The sequence below is a fragment of the Carex rostrata genome, chromosome 1 (assembly GCF_964058835.1).
Source record: "Carex rostrata chromosome 1, lpCarRost1.2, whole genome shotgun sequence".
NCBI lineage: Eukaryota > Viridiplantae > Streptophyta > Magnoliopsida > Poales > Cyperaceae > Carex > Carex rostrata.
Window position 1 is genome coordinate 5,865,217 of NC_135918.1, and position 18,476 is coordinate 5,883,692.

The 18,476-nt window shown below is 35.3% G+C and overlaps 2 protein-coding genes across 4 annotated transcripts; one reads left to right on the forward strand and one right to left on the reverse strand.

Moving 5' to 3' along the window:
- Positions 1-3,148: 3,148 nt before the first annotated feature.
- LOC144554164 (3'-5'-exoribonuclease family protein) lies at positions 3,149-6,807 on the reverse strand. 2 transcript variants are annotated; one of them, XM_078302443.1, is made up of 8 exons: positions 6,408-6,807; positions 5,816-5,885; positions 5,426-5,531; positions 5,116-5,182; positions 4,799-4,874; positions 4,405-4,700; positions 3,823-3,939; positions 3,149-3,435 (listed from the first exon to the last, which is right to left on the reverse strand). In XM_078302443.1, exons 1-7 carry the CDS (start codon positions 6,648-6,650, stop codon positions 3,856-3,858), a joined length of 942 nt encoding a protein of 313 aa, XP_078158569.1. In that variant the 5' UTR covers positions 6,651-6,807; the 3' UTR covers positions 3,149-3,435; positions 3,823-3,855. The 2 variants fall into 2 exon arrangements, with proteins under 2 accessions (XP_078158569.1, XP_078158561.1); XM_078302435.1 differs by having other exon boundaries at positions 3,820-3,939; positions 6,408-6,799.
- A 7,361-nt stretch (positions 6,808-14,168) lies between these two features.
- Positions 14,169-17,756, forward strand: LOC144554175 (AT-hook motif nuclear-localized protein 14-like). Of its 2 annotated transcripts, none has more exons than XM_078302458.1 (6): positions 14,169-14,670; positions 15,028-15,071; positions 15,475-15,606; positions 16,084-16,245; positions 16,985-17,231; positions 17,509-17,756. In XM_078302458.1, the coding sequence occupies exons 1-6, from the start codon at positions 14,292-14,294 to the stop codon at positions 17,574-17,576; spliced, it is 1,032 nt and encodes a 343-aa protein (XP_078158584.1). In that variant the 5' UTR covers positions 14,169-14,291; the 3' UTR covers positions 17,577-17,756. The 2 variants fall into 2 exon arrangements, with proteins under 2 accessions (XP_078158584.1, XP_078158593.1); XM_078302467.1 differs by having other exon boundaries at positions 14,169-14,622.
- The last annotated feature ends 720 nt before the right edge of the window (positions 17,757-18,476 follow it).

Below are 18,476 nucleotides of genomic sequence, written 5' to 3' on the forward strand. Positions count from 1 at the left end.
CAGTGACATTATTGCAAAGATGCTGATGGATGTACTGGAAATTCCTTCCCTACTAAATTTCCAACTTGTGTGCAAAGACTGGCAAGAAATCATTCAACAAACGTGGTTCAAGAAAGACCATTTTGAGCGATACAACAAAACACGTGAACCGTTGCAGCTCCTCGTAGTGGAGGAGGAGGTTAGTTCTCTTGTTCTTTGTGAAATCCCCATGGCTTCTGATGCGGATTTCAAACGCCGTGGAATTTGGGTGCCTTGAGATTTGGGCAGCGATGGTCGGTTTGGAGGATCATGCAACGGCCTTCTTTGTATTGAAGTTCGAAGGTGAGATCACTGTGTTCAACCCCATCACCCGAGATAAGGTGACTCTTCCAAAGCCAACTTATATCAAGGGATATGGATTCGACAAATTCGAAGTGATGCACGTTGACTTGTTATTCGACTCTGCGACAGGAGAGTATAAGGTCATGCTCTTTTATCAGAATCGCACCATGGGATGTAATGCTAATGTTTACACTTTAGGTCCTAATAGCTCATGGAGACAACTCGGCGAGATATGCTGCATCCCAACTAAATGTGGTGTCAATGTTGAGGAAACCATCTATTGGTGTAGCTTGTCAGTAGATGCGATTATCTCGTTCAATCTTAGAACAGAGAAAATCAATGTGCAGTTTTCAAACATGCAAGACCTCGAGCTACTCGGTGTAACAAACTGGGACAGTAAGCTTTGTACAGTTGGTTATGGGTGGGAGCGTCGACAAAGTCGTCCAACTATGAAAGTCTGGACACTTGATAAATCGGCAGAGCATCCATGGCCAGGTACCTTGAGGTGTGAGACTCAGCTGGATGGGATCAATGGTGATGTCTGGCTTATAGCACCGTACTCAATTCAAAAGAACAGGCTCACCTATGCCACCTCTGAGGCAATATTCTTTGATGCTCTTTCCGGAAACCCTGAAGATGTCATAAAGGTGAGGTGGCCTTTGAGTAGTGAAATCAAGAGTTGTTTTGCTTATGTTGAGAGTTTACTCCCTGTGCCGAATTAATATCTTATTTCTCATTATTTCTGTTTTAGTATAGACTAAATGTAGAGAACCAGTGATGCTAAATTTGTGGGGAATGAATTTAGTAATGGATCTAGTATGTGTACTGCTAAGGGATGCATGTCTGTCAAATGGAAAATTGCTGAAATGCTTGTTACAGTTTTTATGGCATGTGCTCCAATTACTGATCCTACTTGCATGTCTTCTTTCTTGCTCATGTATATACCCTTGTCATGATCTGTATTTTGTTTCTCCTTAGAAGAAAAAAGAAAACAATGTGTGCTTGATTTATTACGTTTTTCAATCATTTTTTTGGAAAGAAATATTTTATTTTTATAACAAATTTCACATAAACACGTTATCTTTGTTTATTATATAGTTGAATCATATGTTTAAAACAAAGGCTGGGGAAACAAATTAAATGGTTAAAAAATAAACGAGACATAAATTGAACACAAATTAATCGAGCGTGCCATATTCGGTGCTCAAAATCATATACTGAAGGGCTGAAGTTGATTATTTTTTCTAATCCATGTATATTTATAGACATTAATGGTCCATGTTGTTATATATTTCTAAAGCAAGGAAACATGCAAGTGGATCATACATCAAATAAGATTAAAACTAATTTTAAAGAAATGAATATATTCAATTTTCTTTGAACAATTGTTCCTATCAAATTATATTTTCACCTTGGAGTATGTTTGAAAATAATCGTCATTAATATATTACACTAGTTATGCAAAAACTTCTCTAAATTTAATATTTGTAATTTTGTAGGTGTCCTTCAAATTTGTAATTTGAACGATTTAATATAATAATTTGTTTTTGAGAAGATGATTCAAAATAAGGTTTGCAATTTATCCAACCAAGCTCTAAGCTCTGTAAATTCACCCTTTATACTAAAAGATTTAGAAATTGATACTTGAAAATTCAATTGAAAAGAGTATTGTGACTTTTGTATCATACTCTAAGCTCTAAGCCTTTTACATTCACCCATTAATTGGTGCTATTTGCACTTTAGAAAATGTGGTAATGTTAAACTGATGCTAAATTGTAGCGGGTTCTAGTTTGGTAACATGAAACTAATGTCGTACTAGACATTTTCCTGATGTCTAAGTTGATTTTTTCTTTTTAAATCTTCGCATAAGCTGTGAAGTCGTGAAGAGGAACCAAATTATCGACCTTTGAATAAGTTGAATTTTATAGTGCAAAGAACAGAACGTTCTCTTCTCTTTTTGCTATCTGCACAAAGGTGAAATCGACCGTGAGCTTTGATGAGATATACAATCGCTTCCTCCAAGTTTATCTTTCTTCAGTGTTTTTTTTTTCCTCAATTCAATCTCCTCTCTTTCTGCTATGAAACCCTATAAGTTATGACAATTTTGTAAATTTAATAAATATGATTAATGTTTTTTCTATGCTCAATAATAATATATAGAGTATGGCTAATATAACATCAGTGTCATTTCAGTCTATATAACACCAACTCCAAAAACTATCAAATTTCAAACCAATTTACTTTATGAGTGATGCTTTTACATGCAAACTTTTTATAATTTCGAGTTATTTTAGTATCAAATCAAGCGGCAAAAAAATTGAAAAATGAATGTATTAAATTAACTTAAAAACTCACACATTTGACCGCTTGACTTGATATCAAATAAACTCAAAAACTTAGAAATTTTACATGTAAATGTAAATGCACAACTGATGAAGTAAATCGGTTTGAACGGTTTGGATTCACCATTTAAACTCGATTTGATAAGTTTTGGAGTTGGTGTTATATAGACTTAAATGACACTGATATTATATTAGCCATACTCACTAAATGTGTTTGAAGTTCAAATTTTATATTTTTTTGAATTTTTTATTATTTATTAAGTATTTTACAAAACCATTAATTTTAGACCATTAAATTTGTATCCATCTTAATAAATAGTAAAAGAATTCAAAAAAAAAATGTAAAATCTGAGTCCAATCACATTTTAATATAAAGACGATGTTGACGGTTTGGATCAATTGTTTGGACTTTGAAAAATCATGTTGTAAGATGTTATAACTAAAACAAATACAAATTGTCAGACAGGATAACAGAGAACAGAGAAGCTGGTGTAAAATTTATAATTTCAAGCCCAATCAAAGTTTAACAGTGCAAACATCAGAGTCATCAGGCTAAACCTGTATTGTCTTATCAACGGTCAATTCGAGAGACCAACAAGTAATGTTGCACATAATTTCAATTGTCCACTGAGAGACTCCCAAATCCAAAATCCGCTATTACAAAATTGTAGCTTTGCTATTTCTCTGTCCGTGTGAATATTTTGTTTCGAGCAGTTCAGCAAAGCCCCACTACAAATCAATCTCACTTGCTACCTTCAACCGCTCTATACACCTGGGTACAAGATATCCACAATATTATGCCAAGCAATACAATTTTCCAGCATTTACAACCAAACAAACATAAAACAATGGAACTAAACTAAAAGATTTAATTTATTCAAGGTTTAAGAAACATGATGGAATTAAATTTGGAGATGTTTGTGGGTCATTTTGGTAAACACAACCCCCAGATTGACAATTTATCCTTTTTCCTCTAATTCTTTCCTTGAGTTAGTTTAATTTACACTTTTTTGGTGGGTTTCAACAAAAGTTGCAAGCTTGCACATAGAAATTAACACATAAAGGTGTTACCTGTGAACTTTTCAAAAAAAAAAAAAAAGGTGTTACCTGTGCAAATGAAATTTAAAAAGGAAATTCTGAATTGAGTAACAATAACCACCTGGAGTATGTGCTCCTTTGCTCAAACAATTGCCTAGTCAACTTCCATCACAGAGACAGCTTCCTCCAAGATAATCTTTAAATCTTGCATTCTTCTTTTTGTGCGACTAATGCATTCCTGAATGAAATAGTCATTATATCAGCTCAAAATAAGATTTAGTGAAGTGTATAACATGGTTAAATTGTTTTAACTTTATAATTCTAACACAAGCAAATCTCTTTAAAAAGCAGTATATAACTTAAAGCTAGTCATAGACCCTGCTTAGTATAACTAAGCTAGGGAAAACAACCTACAAGCATCATGCAAGTATTCTTAGTACTCCAGAAGAAGTTAAATTTACATCAAAACAGCCTAATATCAGGGTTACATGGAACAATCTAAATAAAAGCTAGGCCCTAGTCACCAAAACAAGCAAGTCTTAACCTCTATTATGTTTTAATGCAAATGGGCTCTATGCCTTGTTTCAAAAAAAAAAAACAAAGCAAGTCTAGGTGTCAATAAAACATGTAGCAGTATTTGAAAAATAAAATAAGAAACCTCTTCAGGTATCAAGAAAAAGCCAGTGAAAGAAGGATAAGAAACCTTGATAGTTGCTGTGGAGGCAAGACCTACACCACCTGGCTTGTATATTGACACAAGATTTCCCAATGTATCTAGAACAATAGTAATGGAGGTTTCCATAACAGCCTCTTCTTCAGCAGTGGGGTCAACTAGAATGTGCTCTTTGTGAATCACACATGTCACAGGAAAAGGGGTGTTGCCGATAGAGAGCTTCCTTTTTTCTTTGTTCACCAATTCGAGTTTTGTCTTCTCCTGTTGCTCACCAGAGACAGTGAACACTCTACCTTCCTCGTTCACAGAAACTAGAGGAATTTGCACTGAAATATAATTTAAATTGTTAAATAAATCATGAAAAAATGGATATAATATGAATGAATTTTTTGTCACAAACTTCTAATTTAAACTTGGTCCTTACAATGTGTAAATGCAGCTACAGCTGAAAGCAATGCAGCATCAAAGAGAGAGCCATCCGCATTCAAACAATAGACATCCTGTAAATAAAAAAGGAATATAAAAGAATAATAAAGCATTCCAGTATGCATTTCAGGCTAAAGCTGTCCAAAGGCAATGATTTGACAATCTAATACGAGAAGACAACTGCTCGAACACAAGATCACAACACAGCCTGTACCAAAGTATATGGTATGATAAAGAAGAAACAAGTGAGTCGATGCAACATTATAAACTCTATATGGTTATTTTTAATTTCAAGCAGGAAAATAACAACTGTACCAAGTAGGCTATCCATGATGCCTTTCCACTTATTAAACAAAGCTCCTTCAGATTTACCATCCTGGAACTGCAAAGTAATTGAGGCATCAATGAACATTTTGAGTTAAAGGAATAAGAATAAGCTTTTCAAAGGGTGAACTAAACCAGGTTAATAGACCAAAACTTCTGTGCTGGGAATGGCTATAACAGGACCAGTATAGACATACCAGTAGTCTCCTTTTTGTGACCACTTCACTGTCATTTCTTTCCTTTCATTTCTTTTTTTCTTTCCTCTGTGTCAACCATATAACTCGTTTGGAATAAAACACACCTCATTATTACATCCGACAACTGCTGGGAAATGACTGGTGCCACCTCAGCAGGCCTTCCAGGCCTCACCATAGGCGAACAAATTGGAGGCATGTAAAACTCCACCGCTGTTCATGCATACAAGAAAAGTTACCACACATACTAACCACTTCTGATTATTAATTTGAAGAAATTGGACTATTCTCATAGCATATATAAAATTGAAAAAGAAAAGTACTGTCTACATGTTGGAGATTTGGAGTATGACCCTAGGATTACATTTCTTTGGTTTTAAAAAGAACATTGAATGTGATGTTTTTCAACATTTGGAATACACCAGAAACCACCCGAATAAAGCAAACTGCAAAGGAATAAAAAAAATAATACATATATCTAGCAATTAATTACAGACCAATTGATCCTTCATCAGGACTCTCTGTTGAAGGGGTCATGACTTCTAGCTTTATTGCAGCCAACATGGTCTGTTTATAGATGAAAATTTAATAGAAGGTTAAAAGGAATAAATAATAAACACATTTAACTTGACAATCATCTTAAATGAAACTTAAAAACTTAAAATCTTACAGTTGGAAAGAAAAGATGAGATCAGATATATGCTTTACCAGTCACAATATGATTTAACAAGTGTTAAACAAGTCTTTTGAATGCTAATGGCACACTTACGACTCAGATTCATAGCTATGGAACACTATTTTCTTGATCTGAAAAACATTATCATAACTGTCCACTATCAAGTGATCCTATCCTTCAGCAAGGTCAAATCATCAAAAGAAATGTGCAAAATCCACTATGCAAAAGAAACTCATCTCTTATGTCTCTAATCATCAGCAAGGTCAAATCAGAATAATGTACAAGTACATTAGCCTACTGTACCACTAAAATACCAGGCAACCCTGAACCTTGATCATAACATTTTTTTCAGCACCAATCAGAGACTGGTAGCAACCAGATGAATAGAGAATGTGAGACAGAATTAAACTGACAGTTTCACCGATCTTAACCAATGCTGAACCATCAGCAGAAGCAACCGGGCCAAGAGATATAGTGGTTTCCCGAGCGGAGTCGAGCGTTCGGGCATCAGGTCGTACCGACTTGGAAAGGTGGCGGTCATAAAAAGGGAGAGGGAAGAGGCGGCGGAACGCCTCCACTTCCATCTGCGCCGCCATCCCGGTGGCGCCTTCTCCGCCTCCAATGGTCGTCGTCTCCATTTGACCACTCTGTGTCATATGCTTCTGTGGAAGTGTTTATGCAAGGTAGGGGGCAAGAAAAGGAGAGGGCTTTAGGGTTTTGTGCGGCGGCGCACGGTGGAGTTTGAACGGAAGTGAGACTGTGGGAGCGAACGAGGGAGAGGGTGGAAGAAAATACGAGTTTGTTTTTTACTTTAAAATTTTTGTGTCATTCATATTCGGGATTCGGGAAAAAACAATTTCGGTCATTTGTTAGATTTCGAATTCCAAATAACTGGGCCTGGGCCTGGCCTTCTGTTACAAACTTATGATTGGGGACTTGGGAACAAAAAGGCCCGTATTGTAGAATAGCTTTACAAAACCTTACAAGACAATGCAATTCGGATCCTCCCAGGTACCTGACTCAAAAAATTGTCAACGGACGGACCAGATTAGCTTAGCACGAATCTCAAAACTGATATCTACAGTTTCCATCTATATTGCACGGATACGGGTATCATATGATATGATAGTAATACAACTACGACAATTTTTTGAAATCTTTTTTCGCAGAAAGTACATGATGAAGGTAGAATACTCAGCTGAGCCAAAATCAATTTGATATCTATATAGAATGGAGGCGGAATGAGATCCGCTGCTTGCTAAATTTTTGCTATCCTCTGCTCTTCTCTCTATCTCTCTCATCTCTACCTTTGAAAAGAGAGATAGAGAGAAAAGTGAAGAGCAGGATGTTGCTATTCTTATTAGAATAGCAGCAAATTCGGATTCAATGGAGACCGCATCGTCTGTATTAACTCAAAAGAGTATATTTTAAGTTAATGCATCTCGGCTATCTGATTTTAAAAGAAGCCAATTCAGTCACAATTTATAATTCAGGGAGCCCTCTAATATTAGTATGGATCTAGTCCGCATATATCTTAAAGCGGATTAGACGATTCAGAATCCAAATACATTAACTCAAAAGATAGTTTTTTTATTTAATGCAGAGGTTTGTATCTCATCTCATTCTGAAATTTGCATTTTGATATTTGACCAATGAAAGCATGGATTAAACAAATATATATATATATATATATAGAGAGAGAGATGGGCTATGGTGCATTGCAATGCATGAACCTCCTTATGCATTGCACTGTAATTACGGATTTAAAGTCCAAACGACCAATCCGAACCGTTAGATGTTTAATCCATATAGAAATGTGCTTGGAGACCAAATTTTACATTTTTTAGAATTTTTTTACTATTTATTAAGCATTTTTGAAAATTGCTGTTTTGCTGTAAACAGTAAAATTTTCTGGACCATCAGATCAGCGACTTTCAAAATTGCTTAATAAATAGTAAAAAAATTCCAAAAAATGTAAAATTTGGTCCCCAAGCACATATTAATATGAAGAACAAGATGAACAGTTCGGATCGGTCGTTTGGACTTTAAATCCATGATTGAGAGTGCAATGCATAAAAGGGGTTCATGCATTGCAATGCACCATAGCCCATCTCTCTCTCTCTATATATATATAATATTAATAGGACCTTTGACATAAACAATTTTATCTTTCAAAATAAAAAAAGATTTTCTTGTTGACAATCAAATAAAAAAGTACATTCAATATTTGTTGCAATTCATATTGAAATGTTACGGTTATATGCAACTGAAATTCAGATCGTTTGGTCTAATACGAGAGACAAAACTAGACATCTCATTCATCATTAGGCTCGATTTCAATTCTAAATGCCGAACTCAAAGCTATCTAACTTAGACTTCAAATAGCGTGGGGAAAGGGGTTTGGAAAAATGATTGTGAAGACTGATTCAACAAAAGTTTTTCAGATTTTACAAAATGAAATAGAGGAAACTGAGAACAGCACATCGGAGCCAATTTGAGCGTTAATGGACAAAGATTGGGAGGTCGAGACTCTTTTTCGAATGGCATTAAATTCCCATCTCTCCCATCAATCATTGACGAGCCCCACTTGCCCAAGCAACTGTTGATGCATTAGTAAATGTAGCCGATTGATCGTGCTTTTTGTACTGTAATAGAAATTCATGTAAATGGCTTCTACTGAGGATGCAGTAATGGAAATGCCGGGAGGTCCTTTGCCAATTATCATGTATGAGAAGTTTCCCAGTTATGGAATCGGCACCTTCTTCTAGAAAATTCTTCCTACACATGGTAATTCGTGCTTTCTCGGTCATTCCTTTTGTTGAATTAAGTGAAAATAGCTCAGTTGATACGCCTTTCGTATTGCATCTCTCTTTTGTCTCTAGGTGCTCCCCTCTTAATAGGAAACAATGCTATCTCCCCTACTACCTACAGCCTTCTTGTGCACCGCCCTCTTCCAGAACTTTAATCCCCCACAGAAACAGGGTTCCCTCTCCAGACGTGGCAGGCAGAATTGTAAGATATACATAGTGGATTAATTCATTGAATTTCTCGTATCGTAAAGAATCATAGGCTGGCGCTGGCACGGACAGATGAGAGGTGGGAGGAAAGACATCTTTCTTTGTGTGTCAGGATAATACGAGTGAAGATTTTTCGAGTATAATAAGTTTTCGAGAAGAAGCCATAGTTTCCAGGGAATCCTATACCGAGAACACTAGCTCCATATGTTTCGGGGGAATAGGAAAACCAATCTATCTATAAGTAAAGGACACCAAGCTCTCAAGTTCTTACTGGGGGAAACAAAAGCGTCAAATTGGTGGTACGGGATAATATTGAAGATCATGCGAACCGAGAGAAAATGGAACGGTTGTGCTGATCTATTAGCAAAAAATGAGCTTTCAAGTGGCATTATTTTTAAATCCTTAAGTTTTATTCCTTATTTTATAAATAATTTGTATTGTGCGGATATATTAGATGCAAATTGTAATAACTTGTTTAATTATGTCTAATAAAATAGAAGGTATACTTCTCTGATGACTATGCCGAAAGAGGGGTGTGCTTTATTCCTTGTTTGATAAAAAAAAATAGACATCTCGTTTCCAATCCAATGAACATTAATTAATATGAACGTAGGAAATCAATTCAAACCATTTGATCAAATCAGACGGTCTAAATTTAAATTGCAAGATCCTAAAATCTAGGCCTTTATTTAAAATACTTTGCCTATATATAGGACCTTGGGCTTGCTATATATTTTCATGTAAAACTCAAAGATTAATAATATATATAAAAAAAGATAAATATTCTGGTTCCGAGCCATCATACCCGAGCGCATCCCTCAAGTAGTTTAACAGAAAAAACCTTCTAATATTGTCTAACTTCCATTTCCAGCGCTAATATCTAAACATTTAAAGCTATGTTTGTAATATTTTAAAATGTTACTCGTAAGCATATAAACCTCTGTCTGAAAGCATTTCTAAATAGTTTTAACTCTCAATTACTTTTGTCTTCAAGCCAAAAAATGAAAGATTCTTTTCACCCACTTTTTTTTTTCTGATCATTATAATTTATTTTCTTGACGATCCGTGATAAATTTTATGAATATAAAAATACGAACGTTTTCTATTCGATTTTATCTTTCAAATAAGATCCATGAAGAAATACTTTTAAGTAATTTTAAAGTCATTTGTTTTTTTTTAAAGTAAAACTCATGAGCACTTTAAATTTTCAAGTTTTTACATCTCAATCGACAACCATTAAAATTTTCAAGGCTTTGTACATGAGCTTTGTGAATATAGTGTTATTGTTAAGGTTTATATGCTTTGAAGTGTTATAGTTGAGGTTTAAATTATTTGTACATGAAGTTTATATGTTTTATTCTAGAGATTTAAAGTGTTATTAATGAGGTTTATATGCTTGTAAACAGAGGTTTAAATTATTTTGAAGTAAAATTAAAAAAAAAAACTGAAAGTCACCGAGATTTAAAGTGATAAAAAAATTACGACATAAATATAACTCGAAAGTTATTCTTCATAGATCTCATTTGAAAGAGAAAATCGGATAAAAAATATTCATATTTTTAGATTTGCAAAATTTATCACGGATTGTCGAGAAAATTGATGAGAATTATCAAAGAAAAAAAAAGTTGGTGAAATGAATCTTTTCGTTTTTGGCTTGAAAAAAAAAATAGTTAAGAGTTAAAACTATAAATATTTAGAATTTTAATGCTTGCCGAAAGAGGTTTAAATACTTGCAAGTAGCATTGTAAATGTTTTGATATTAGCGCTGAAAATGGAAGTTAGATAACATTAGAATTTTTTTCTGTTAAACTACTTGGGAACGCGCTCGGAGATTTTGTTTGAGGTACAATTAATCTCTCTTTCAGATTACACGTGCATTTACTTCTAATTATAATTAATATCGTTAGTTAGGTCCACTTAGTACTCTTTCAGAAACAAATAATGATTATTTTGGGTTCAAAACGCCAAAAAAAAAAAATTCAGACAGCCAGATTAAAAAAAAAATCAAAATGATAAAAAAAAATTTATGCAGTGCCAGCATGAACTTCAAATTTATTTTGCAGTCCTTCAATCAAAATTCAAAAGGTTAAATTTTAGTTTTTTGTCATTTTCTCGATTGCATGCAGGTATTAAATGTATGTTGTCAAGAACTGGCATTTGATCATATCCTTCCCTTCCTCTTTGATGTGAGATCTCATGAGTTTAAAATTCGAACGGAGAAAATCTTTTATTGTAATAACGGAGGTTTAAGAAAGATGTTGGACAATCCTCTCATTTAAAAAGATGGACAGTGGCTCAGCAAGAAGGGATTCATATCCAGTGCAATTATCTGACTGAGTACAATAGATCCGAGTCATCAATTTTAAGCTGACACGAATTTCAAAACAGAACCTCTACATTTAAATAGACACCAAATTCTAATCGCTCGGCTGAGATTTAATGAAAGCTAATTTTACTAAGTCATGTACCTCCCGGATACGAGTTCAGCAAGAAGTCGAGGCATCTATCAACCATGTACTGATTTAAAACTCAGAGTCTAAATTGCAAATTTTTTTTTTTTTTTGTAAGCCTACTGCTTTAGAATTGAAATTGAAATGCACCGTTATTTACAAAAATAAAACCTGTTTATAATAATAATAAAAAAAAATCACCCTTAGGGCATGCTCCAGACAAAGGGAGGCAGAGGGAATGAACATCAAATTTTTTGTGCAGAGGGGAAAACCAGGCCCGGCCCTGGCCCAGGGCGATGGCCCCGGGCCCCAAAAGCCAGGGGGCCGAAAAAGAAAAATGTTTGTATAGGCGGTTTAAAAAAAAAATTATGTCTTCTCTTCCAAGCTTTCTCCCCGCCTCCGTGAAACGAGAAAAAAAAAAGTAAAACCTAACTTCCCAGTCCCGCCTCCTCTGTGTGATTGTGTGAAACGAGAAAAATTAATAAAACCTAATTAACTCACGCTTCCTCTGTCCTCTGTGTGAAACGATAAAAAAGAAGAAATCTAAAGACTAAAGTAAGGCACTAACTATTCTAAGCATTTGGATTTTGGAGTTTAGCGTCTGTAAAAAATTTATGATGTAGTAACCTAACTGGCCAAGAATTTGAAGTTTGTTTTTTAGTTAGCCTTTACTACCAACTTCAAATAAGAAATTTGATAAGTTACAGCAGATCATGTAATTTTCTTTTCTTTTCTTTTCTCAATCTATGTACTAAACTTTATTTATGTTAATAAATTACATCTACTGTCTACGGAAAAAACTAACTTTTCCAAGCTATGCAGCGGCATCGACGCAACAGTAGCGACATAGCAGTATCCACGCAGCGGCATCAACTCTACCTCATTACCTAGGTTTTATCCTTCTATTATTTTGTTTATTTTTTAATTTAAAACAATGTTTCATAGAAAAAATGCATCAGGTAGCGAAAAAATAAACAAAAAAAGAGAGGAAGAAGAAAAATTAAAACCTCAAAAAGGTTCTATTCAAAAACTTTGGAAGAAAATTAAACCGCAAGATGAGTCCTTGGAAAACCAAGTTGAAAGTGAGGTGCGTGAAGAAACAAAAAATGTATCTGAAAACGAAAATGAGGTAAATCAAGAAACAACAAATGTGTCTGAAAATGAAAATGAAGTAAATGAAGAAATAACAAATGTGTTTGAAATATTGTTCAAAATAAACTCGGTGAGCAAAAACTTACAATCTAAAGATATGCATCTTGATGTAGCCATCGAAAGTTTGAAAGGGTTAGTTTCTTTTTTTGAAAAATATAGAGAAAATGGGTTTACTTCTGCTATGATTGATGCTAAAGAGATTGCTAATGAAATGGAAATTGAACCGGTGTTTCATGTAAAACGTAGGGTTGTAAGAAAGAAACATTTTGATGAAAATCCTGATACAGATAGAGAGCAACAATCTGCTCAAGAAAATTTTAGAACAGACTATTTTCTTGTTTTAGTTGATATGGCAATTTCTCAATTGAAAATTAGATTTGAACAAATTGAACTTTTTGAATCTATATTTGGTTTCTTGTTTAATGCATCATGATTAATTTCATTAGATGACGAAGAAATGAAAAATCATTGTTTGAAACTTGAAAATGCTTTGACACATGGTGAGAACTGTGATATTGATGCACGACGTTTATTTTCAGAATTACAAATATTGCAAGTAATGTTACCCGATGAAGCGTGTCAATATGGAAATGCATGGAACTCCATTAAAGTTATGGAGTTTGTAAAAAAGATGGACATGTTTCCAAATGTTTTGGTTGCTTATAGAGTTTTACTAACTGTACCTATTACTGTGGCATCTGCAGAAATGAGCTTTTCAAAATTAAAGTTGATAAAATCTTATTTACGAACAACTATGACTCAAGATAGGTTGAATGGATTAACAATATTAAGTATTGAAAAAAATATGTTGAAAACTATTGATGTTGAACATATAATTGATGATTTTACTTCTAAAAATGCAAGGAGGGGTCATTTCAGATGACATGTGGTTTATACGTGTTTTTTTGCAGGTACAACATACAAGGAAGGTTTCAGAATTGGTTTATCAAGAAACAACAAGCATGACATGAGTATGTTAGTCATTTACTCATTATATATGTTTTATTTTAAGCGGTATTGGTTTTATGTCCCCCCATTTTGTATAATCTATTGACATATTAATAAAAAAAAATTATATATATTAAGGCCTCAAACTTTTCTCTCGCCCCGGGCCTCAAAATCTTCAGGACCGGCCCTGGGGAAAACTTCCGAAATCTGGTCAGTCCAGATCAACTTACCTGCTCGAGAAGAGGAGAATCGGAGAGGGAGCGAAGGGGAACGAGAGGGAACACGCACTGTTTAGAGGGGAGAAACAAGGCAGATTTTGGCGAAATCTGTCACCCCAAATTGGAGTGTAGGTTTTACTGTTTTGAGGGTACGCTACCTCTATCGTCTCTTCCCTTTCCTTCTCTTTAAATGAGATTTCTCCTCCGATACTGGAGCACAGCCTTAGTAAATTGAAAACTTAAATGATTTTTATTGGCAAGATAAAAAATACGTAACATTTTGAGGACCATTGCATAATTTGGTCAATAAAAAAAAACGAAAAAAAAAAGAGAGTAAAATAATATAACAAAAAAAGAAAAGAAAAAAAAAGGAGGTTACAAATAACAAGGCAGGGGAGGAAATAGCCCCATCCGAAATCCTCCTCCTCCCTCCACTCCCTCCCCACCCAAAATCCAAACCAAACTCTCTCTGTCTGTATGTGCGCGCGCTCTCCTCTCCTCTCCCCCTCCCCATGGATGGGGAAGATAACACCACCCCCACAACAAACAACCCCCAATTCCCTCCCCATTTCTACCACCCCAATCCCTTCTCCTCTGCTAGAAACACCACCTTCCCTCCTGCCTCTGCTCTCTCCCCGCCCCCCGCCGAACCGGTGAAGAAAAAGCGAGGGAGGCCGAGGAAGTATGGAATTGGCGCAGCATCTGTTTCGCCTTCTCTCGGTTCATCGTCTTCTTCTGTGAAGAAGTCCCAGTCAGCTTCTGTTTCTCTCCCTTTTTCGAGGTCGCCTGGTGTGGTGAATTCTTCTCTTTCTGAGAAGAAGAAGAAGGACGCCCCAGGAAGGGGTGAGGCGGCTTCTTCCTCACCAAAGAAACCTCAGATTGGGTCTTTAGGTTTGGGTTCAAGCCTGAATGTAATTTGTGACTGCTTTAAATTACATGGACCACCTTGTTGTCAGACCTGAGGTTAAATGGATGTTGCCTAAACCGAGATAGTATTTCTAGATTGTTCTTGTCATTTGCCTAAACCGAGGTTAATTGGATTAACGATTAAGGCCAGAGTAACCAGTGTCATGTTCTTCCATTACATTACCTAACTTGAATTGTCTGGAATTGAGTATTGTACTTGGAAATATTTTCAAGGTGAAATTTTCAGAAAATGAAAGAAAATATTTTCCTTCTTTTGAATTTAGAACAAAATGATGCATTTTCAGTCTGTTTTGCTGACAATGTCTTTCTTTTTCCATGCAGGACAGGGTTTTACTCCGCATGTCATAATTGTTAACAATGGAGAGGTGAATTGCTCAGTTTGTAGATAGTAATCTTTTGATTCCCATGTGAAAAAGATATCAATTGTTTAGCACCTGTTCAATTTCAGGGATTCCGGTAGCCTACGTACTGGGAATCATGGATTTTACATGTCTTAACTCCACTAATGTGCCTTTTGCAATTCTTCAAAAAAAAAAAAAAAAAAGAAAGAAAGAAAGAAAAACAATATGCATGACCTGTAGTAAAGCTGGTTAACTGACAGAGATACATGGAGTTGTTAGATCGGCAAGTTAATATGGTGCAGATAGAGTTCTTCAGTCTAACTTTATATAAAACCCCCTTAGAGGCCAATTCTCACCTCCCTTACGAAGGTCACAACTTATTACATAGCACGCTCTCTTAATTTTTCTGCCTTTCTTTTCTCAATAGGACGTGGCACAGAGAATTATACAGTTCATGCAACAAGCCAAACGTGCAATTTGTATCCTCTCCGCAAGTGGCTCCATCTCAAGTGCCTCTCTACGCCAACCAGCTGCTTACGGGGGGCAGATGACGATAGAAGTGTGTGTTATTATAGTATTGTCAATTTTTATTTTATTATTATTATATTATTATTTTTATTATCATTATTATTGTTGTTGTTGATGTTAGTATTCTATTTCATAACAAAAAGCATGTACCACACAGTTATATACAACTTACATTTTTAACAAAACTGGAGATTCCAAACTTTCTGCAAATGCAGAAATCATATGAATAATCAAAGATAACTAAGAAAACTTCACTATGAAAAGGGTGCTGGTCATGATCCCAATGAAAAATATTTAACCCTGTATTGCTTCATAGTGTTTAATTTGTTTTGTTTTTTTATCAGAATATTTTTTCCTTCCTTCCTAATTGTCTACTCTAATATATATGAACCACTGTTTCATCATCAATCATGTGTATCATTAAGTCATTGATACACAATTCTTCTTGTTAAGTTTCAATATTTTCTGATGAAGCCATTCATATGATGACTTTGGGTTCATTTTACAGGGAAGGTATGAGATTACCTCACTTAGTGGATCCTTCCTTCCTGCCGAGCATATTGATTTATCAAGAATTGGTGGATTGAGTGTATGCCTTTCTGGTCTAGACATTAGTTCTCTGGTAGGTGGTGGTGTTTGTGGTCCTTTGATTGCTGCAGGTCCTGTGACGGTATGCTGCATTGCTAGTTTTCCTAACCTTTTTTAATTTTAATCTCTTCTGACTTGTGGATATGGGTCCTCTACTGTGTATGTATTGTACAAAGGAGAAGTATACTGTGCCTCCTACCAATGCCACAATGTATGCACCCGTGACCAATGATACTGAGGCCCATCATGCAGTCCAGGTGGGTGAAATAAGGGGGCAAGTCTTGGGGGCACTGTACAGAGATTTACCCTACTAGTTGAGAAAAACTGTTTTTGGTATGGCAGTTTCCAGTGGGTAGTGTACCAGTTGAACAACATCCTTTTATTCACTTGTACCCATTTCCCAATTGTATCTCGACTATCTCCTTGCTTGATTTTTTACTTTGGTTTTCTTTTTATAAATATGATATTTCAAATTCTCCCAATTTATATGTGAGGAGCAAGGAAGATATCAACCTGTCACCATCAGCTGTCATGCGGGGCACATGAACTAGGAGCAAGAAAGAAAGATTACATGGACCATTTCTAAACCATGGGTTTCATGGCAATTCCTAAAAGCATGTCAGGGCTTGGAACATTGATACCTTTTCAATTGGTGTTTAGATGGAATGTCTATTATTATTTTTGTCCTTTCGTTTGTTTGTCACTAACAAATGAGTCAGAGTTAGGGTAATTGTAGAAGGGCAATGGATCTACCTTAGCACTTAGCGCGCATGAGAGCCAAATTCAAAATTGATATGACTAAGAAAAAAACATATAATCAGGTAATTGCTGGCTCCTTCTCAGTAGATATCACTGACGTGGGGCCTAGTTCGGTGAAAACTGGAGAGGCAGTGCCAACCAATCAGGGATCAACTCTTGTCACCCCGGTAGCATTCCGGCCTAGCATTGGATCTACTGAAAGGGTCTCAGGAGCTGGAATTGGCGACGATCAACGGGGTACAGGAGGAAGTGATTATTTCATGCAACCTAACCTTATAAACATGAACTTTATGGCTCACCAATGGAGAGGTAAATTTTCTGGCACTGTTTGCTTCTTATTATTTTAACAAATATATGGTGTTTTCTTTACTCTTTGTACCCTGGGGCAATTATTAACACAATCACCACACTGGCCCCAGTCCTGACCAGCACGTGATCAGTTTCTAATAATGATAAAAACAGCATTCTGGGGAGTTGTTTTCGAGTAAACATTCTTTGGTTGTTTTTCGATCAAGTTTACAGAAGATAATTCTTGTTTTCTTTGAAGATTAACCAGCTTCTCACTCTCTCTATATATTGACTTCAGGAAGTCTAGAGTTGCCAAGTCGGAGATCTCACTCTACCGAAGAAGATATTAAATCTGATGGAAGCTAAACTTTCTATAATTGGTTTGACTTATACTTAACATTGTTGATAATTAGTCATAGAAAATTTTACAAAATGAGCTTGGTTTATATATAGCATCAATGTTAACTTGTAATAGGAGATTGTGACCAAGTGTCCTGTACAATTATACAAAGCAAGATTCAGCAAATACTCCAATTTTTTTCACTATATTTGTCTTTTGGCATACAAATGCTTTGTGGGTAATTCCAATCACACTCTATGATTATTGCTTTCTGTTTCTCTTGAGCATTTCCATCTTAAATTTTAGCGAGATATATAGCATGTACAACAGTAATTGTGCATCCAGCCAGGAATTCATATCACCTAAGGTAACATAATATTTCTACTGGGTTTGTGTAATTAATAGGATAAACGGGAGGTATTGCTTGTGTAGTTGTGTGTATGTTTTTGTAGGATCTTGTATTCTCGGCTCAAAGCTTGTAATTAATTCAATGCACGGTAGGCCGTTCGCCTACTAAATTGAAAAAAAAATCTATGATAGTGCAAGATCAGTGTAATCCAGAATAATAGCCATATGGAAGGCAGGAGTTTGAGGTTCTCGGTTATCAAACAATAATGGACTTCGACCAAATTTTTTGAAACAATCATCGCAAATACTAGCAATATATTTAAAGAAAGGTCTTTGAAAGAACAAACATCTGATGTCAGGTTACACTTGAATCTCCATGCTAAATACTTTCCCTGGAGAATGTGAGGACCAATCCTTATTTCATCACGCATGCGTACAGAAGAAAAAATTGAAAATAATCATAAGAGCGTAACATGATCGTTGAAAATAATCATAGGAGCGTAACATGATCAAATATTTCATCACGCATGCTCAACATGATCGTTGAAAATGAACGCGATTGATATTTAATGTGTTGG

What these genes read in the sequence shown, in the direction of transcription:
- LOC144554164 (XM_078302443.1), bottom strand. Translation starts at nt 6,650, where the DNA reads ATGACACAGAGTGGTCAAATGGAGACGACGACCATTGGAGGCGGAGAA. An exon ending in CATCATGGATAGCCTACTTG is followed by an intron (nt 4,875 to 5,115) that starts GTACAGTTGTTA and finishes TTTTATTTACAG; the next exon opens with GATGTCTATTGTTTGAATGC. An exon ending in TGTAGCTGCATTTACACATT is followed by an intron (nt 4,701 to 4,798) that starts GTAAGGACCAAG and finishes ATTATATTTCAG; the next exon opens with TGCAAATTCCTCTAGTTTCT.
- LOC144554175 (XM_078302458.1), top strand. Translation starts at nt 14,292, where the DNA reads ATGGATGGGGAAGATAACACCACCCCCACAACAAACAACCCCCAATTC. An exon ending in ACCTCAGATTGGGTCTTTAG is followed by an intron (nt 14,671 to 15,027) that starts GTTTGGGTTCAA and finishes TTTTCCATGCAG; the next exon opens with GACAGGGTTTTACTCCGCAT. An exon ending in TAATTGTTAACAATGGAGAG is followed by an intron (nt 15,072 to 15,474) that starts GTGAATTGCTCA and finishes TTTTCTCAATAG; the next exon opens with GACGTGGCACAGAGAATTAT.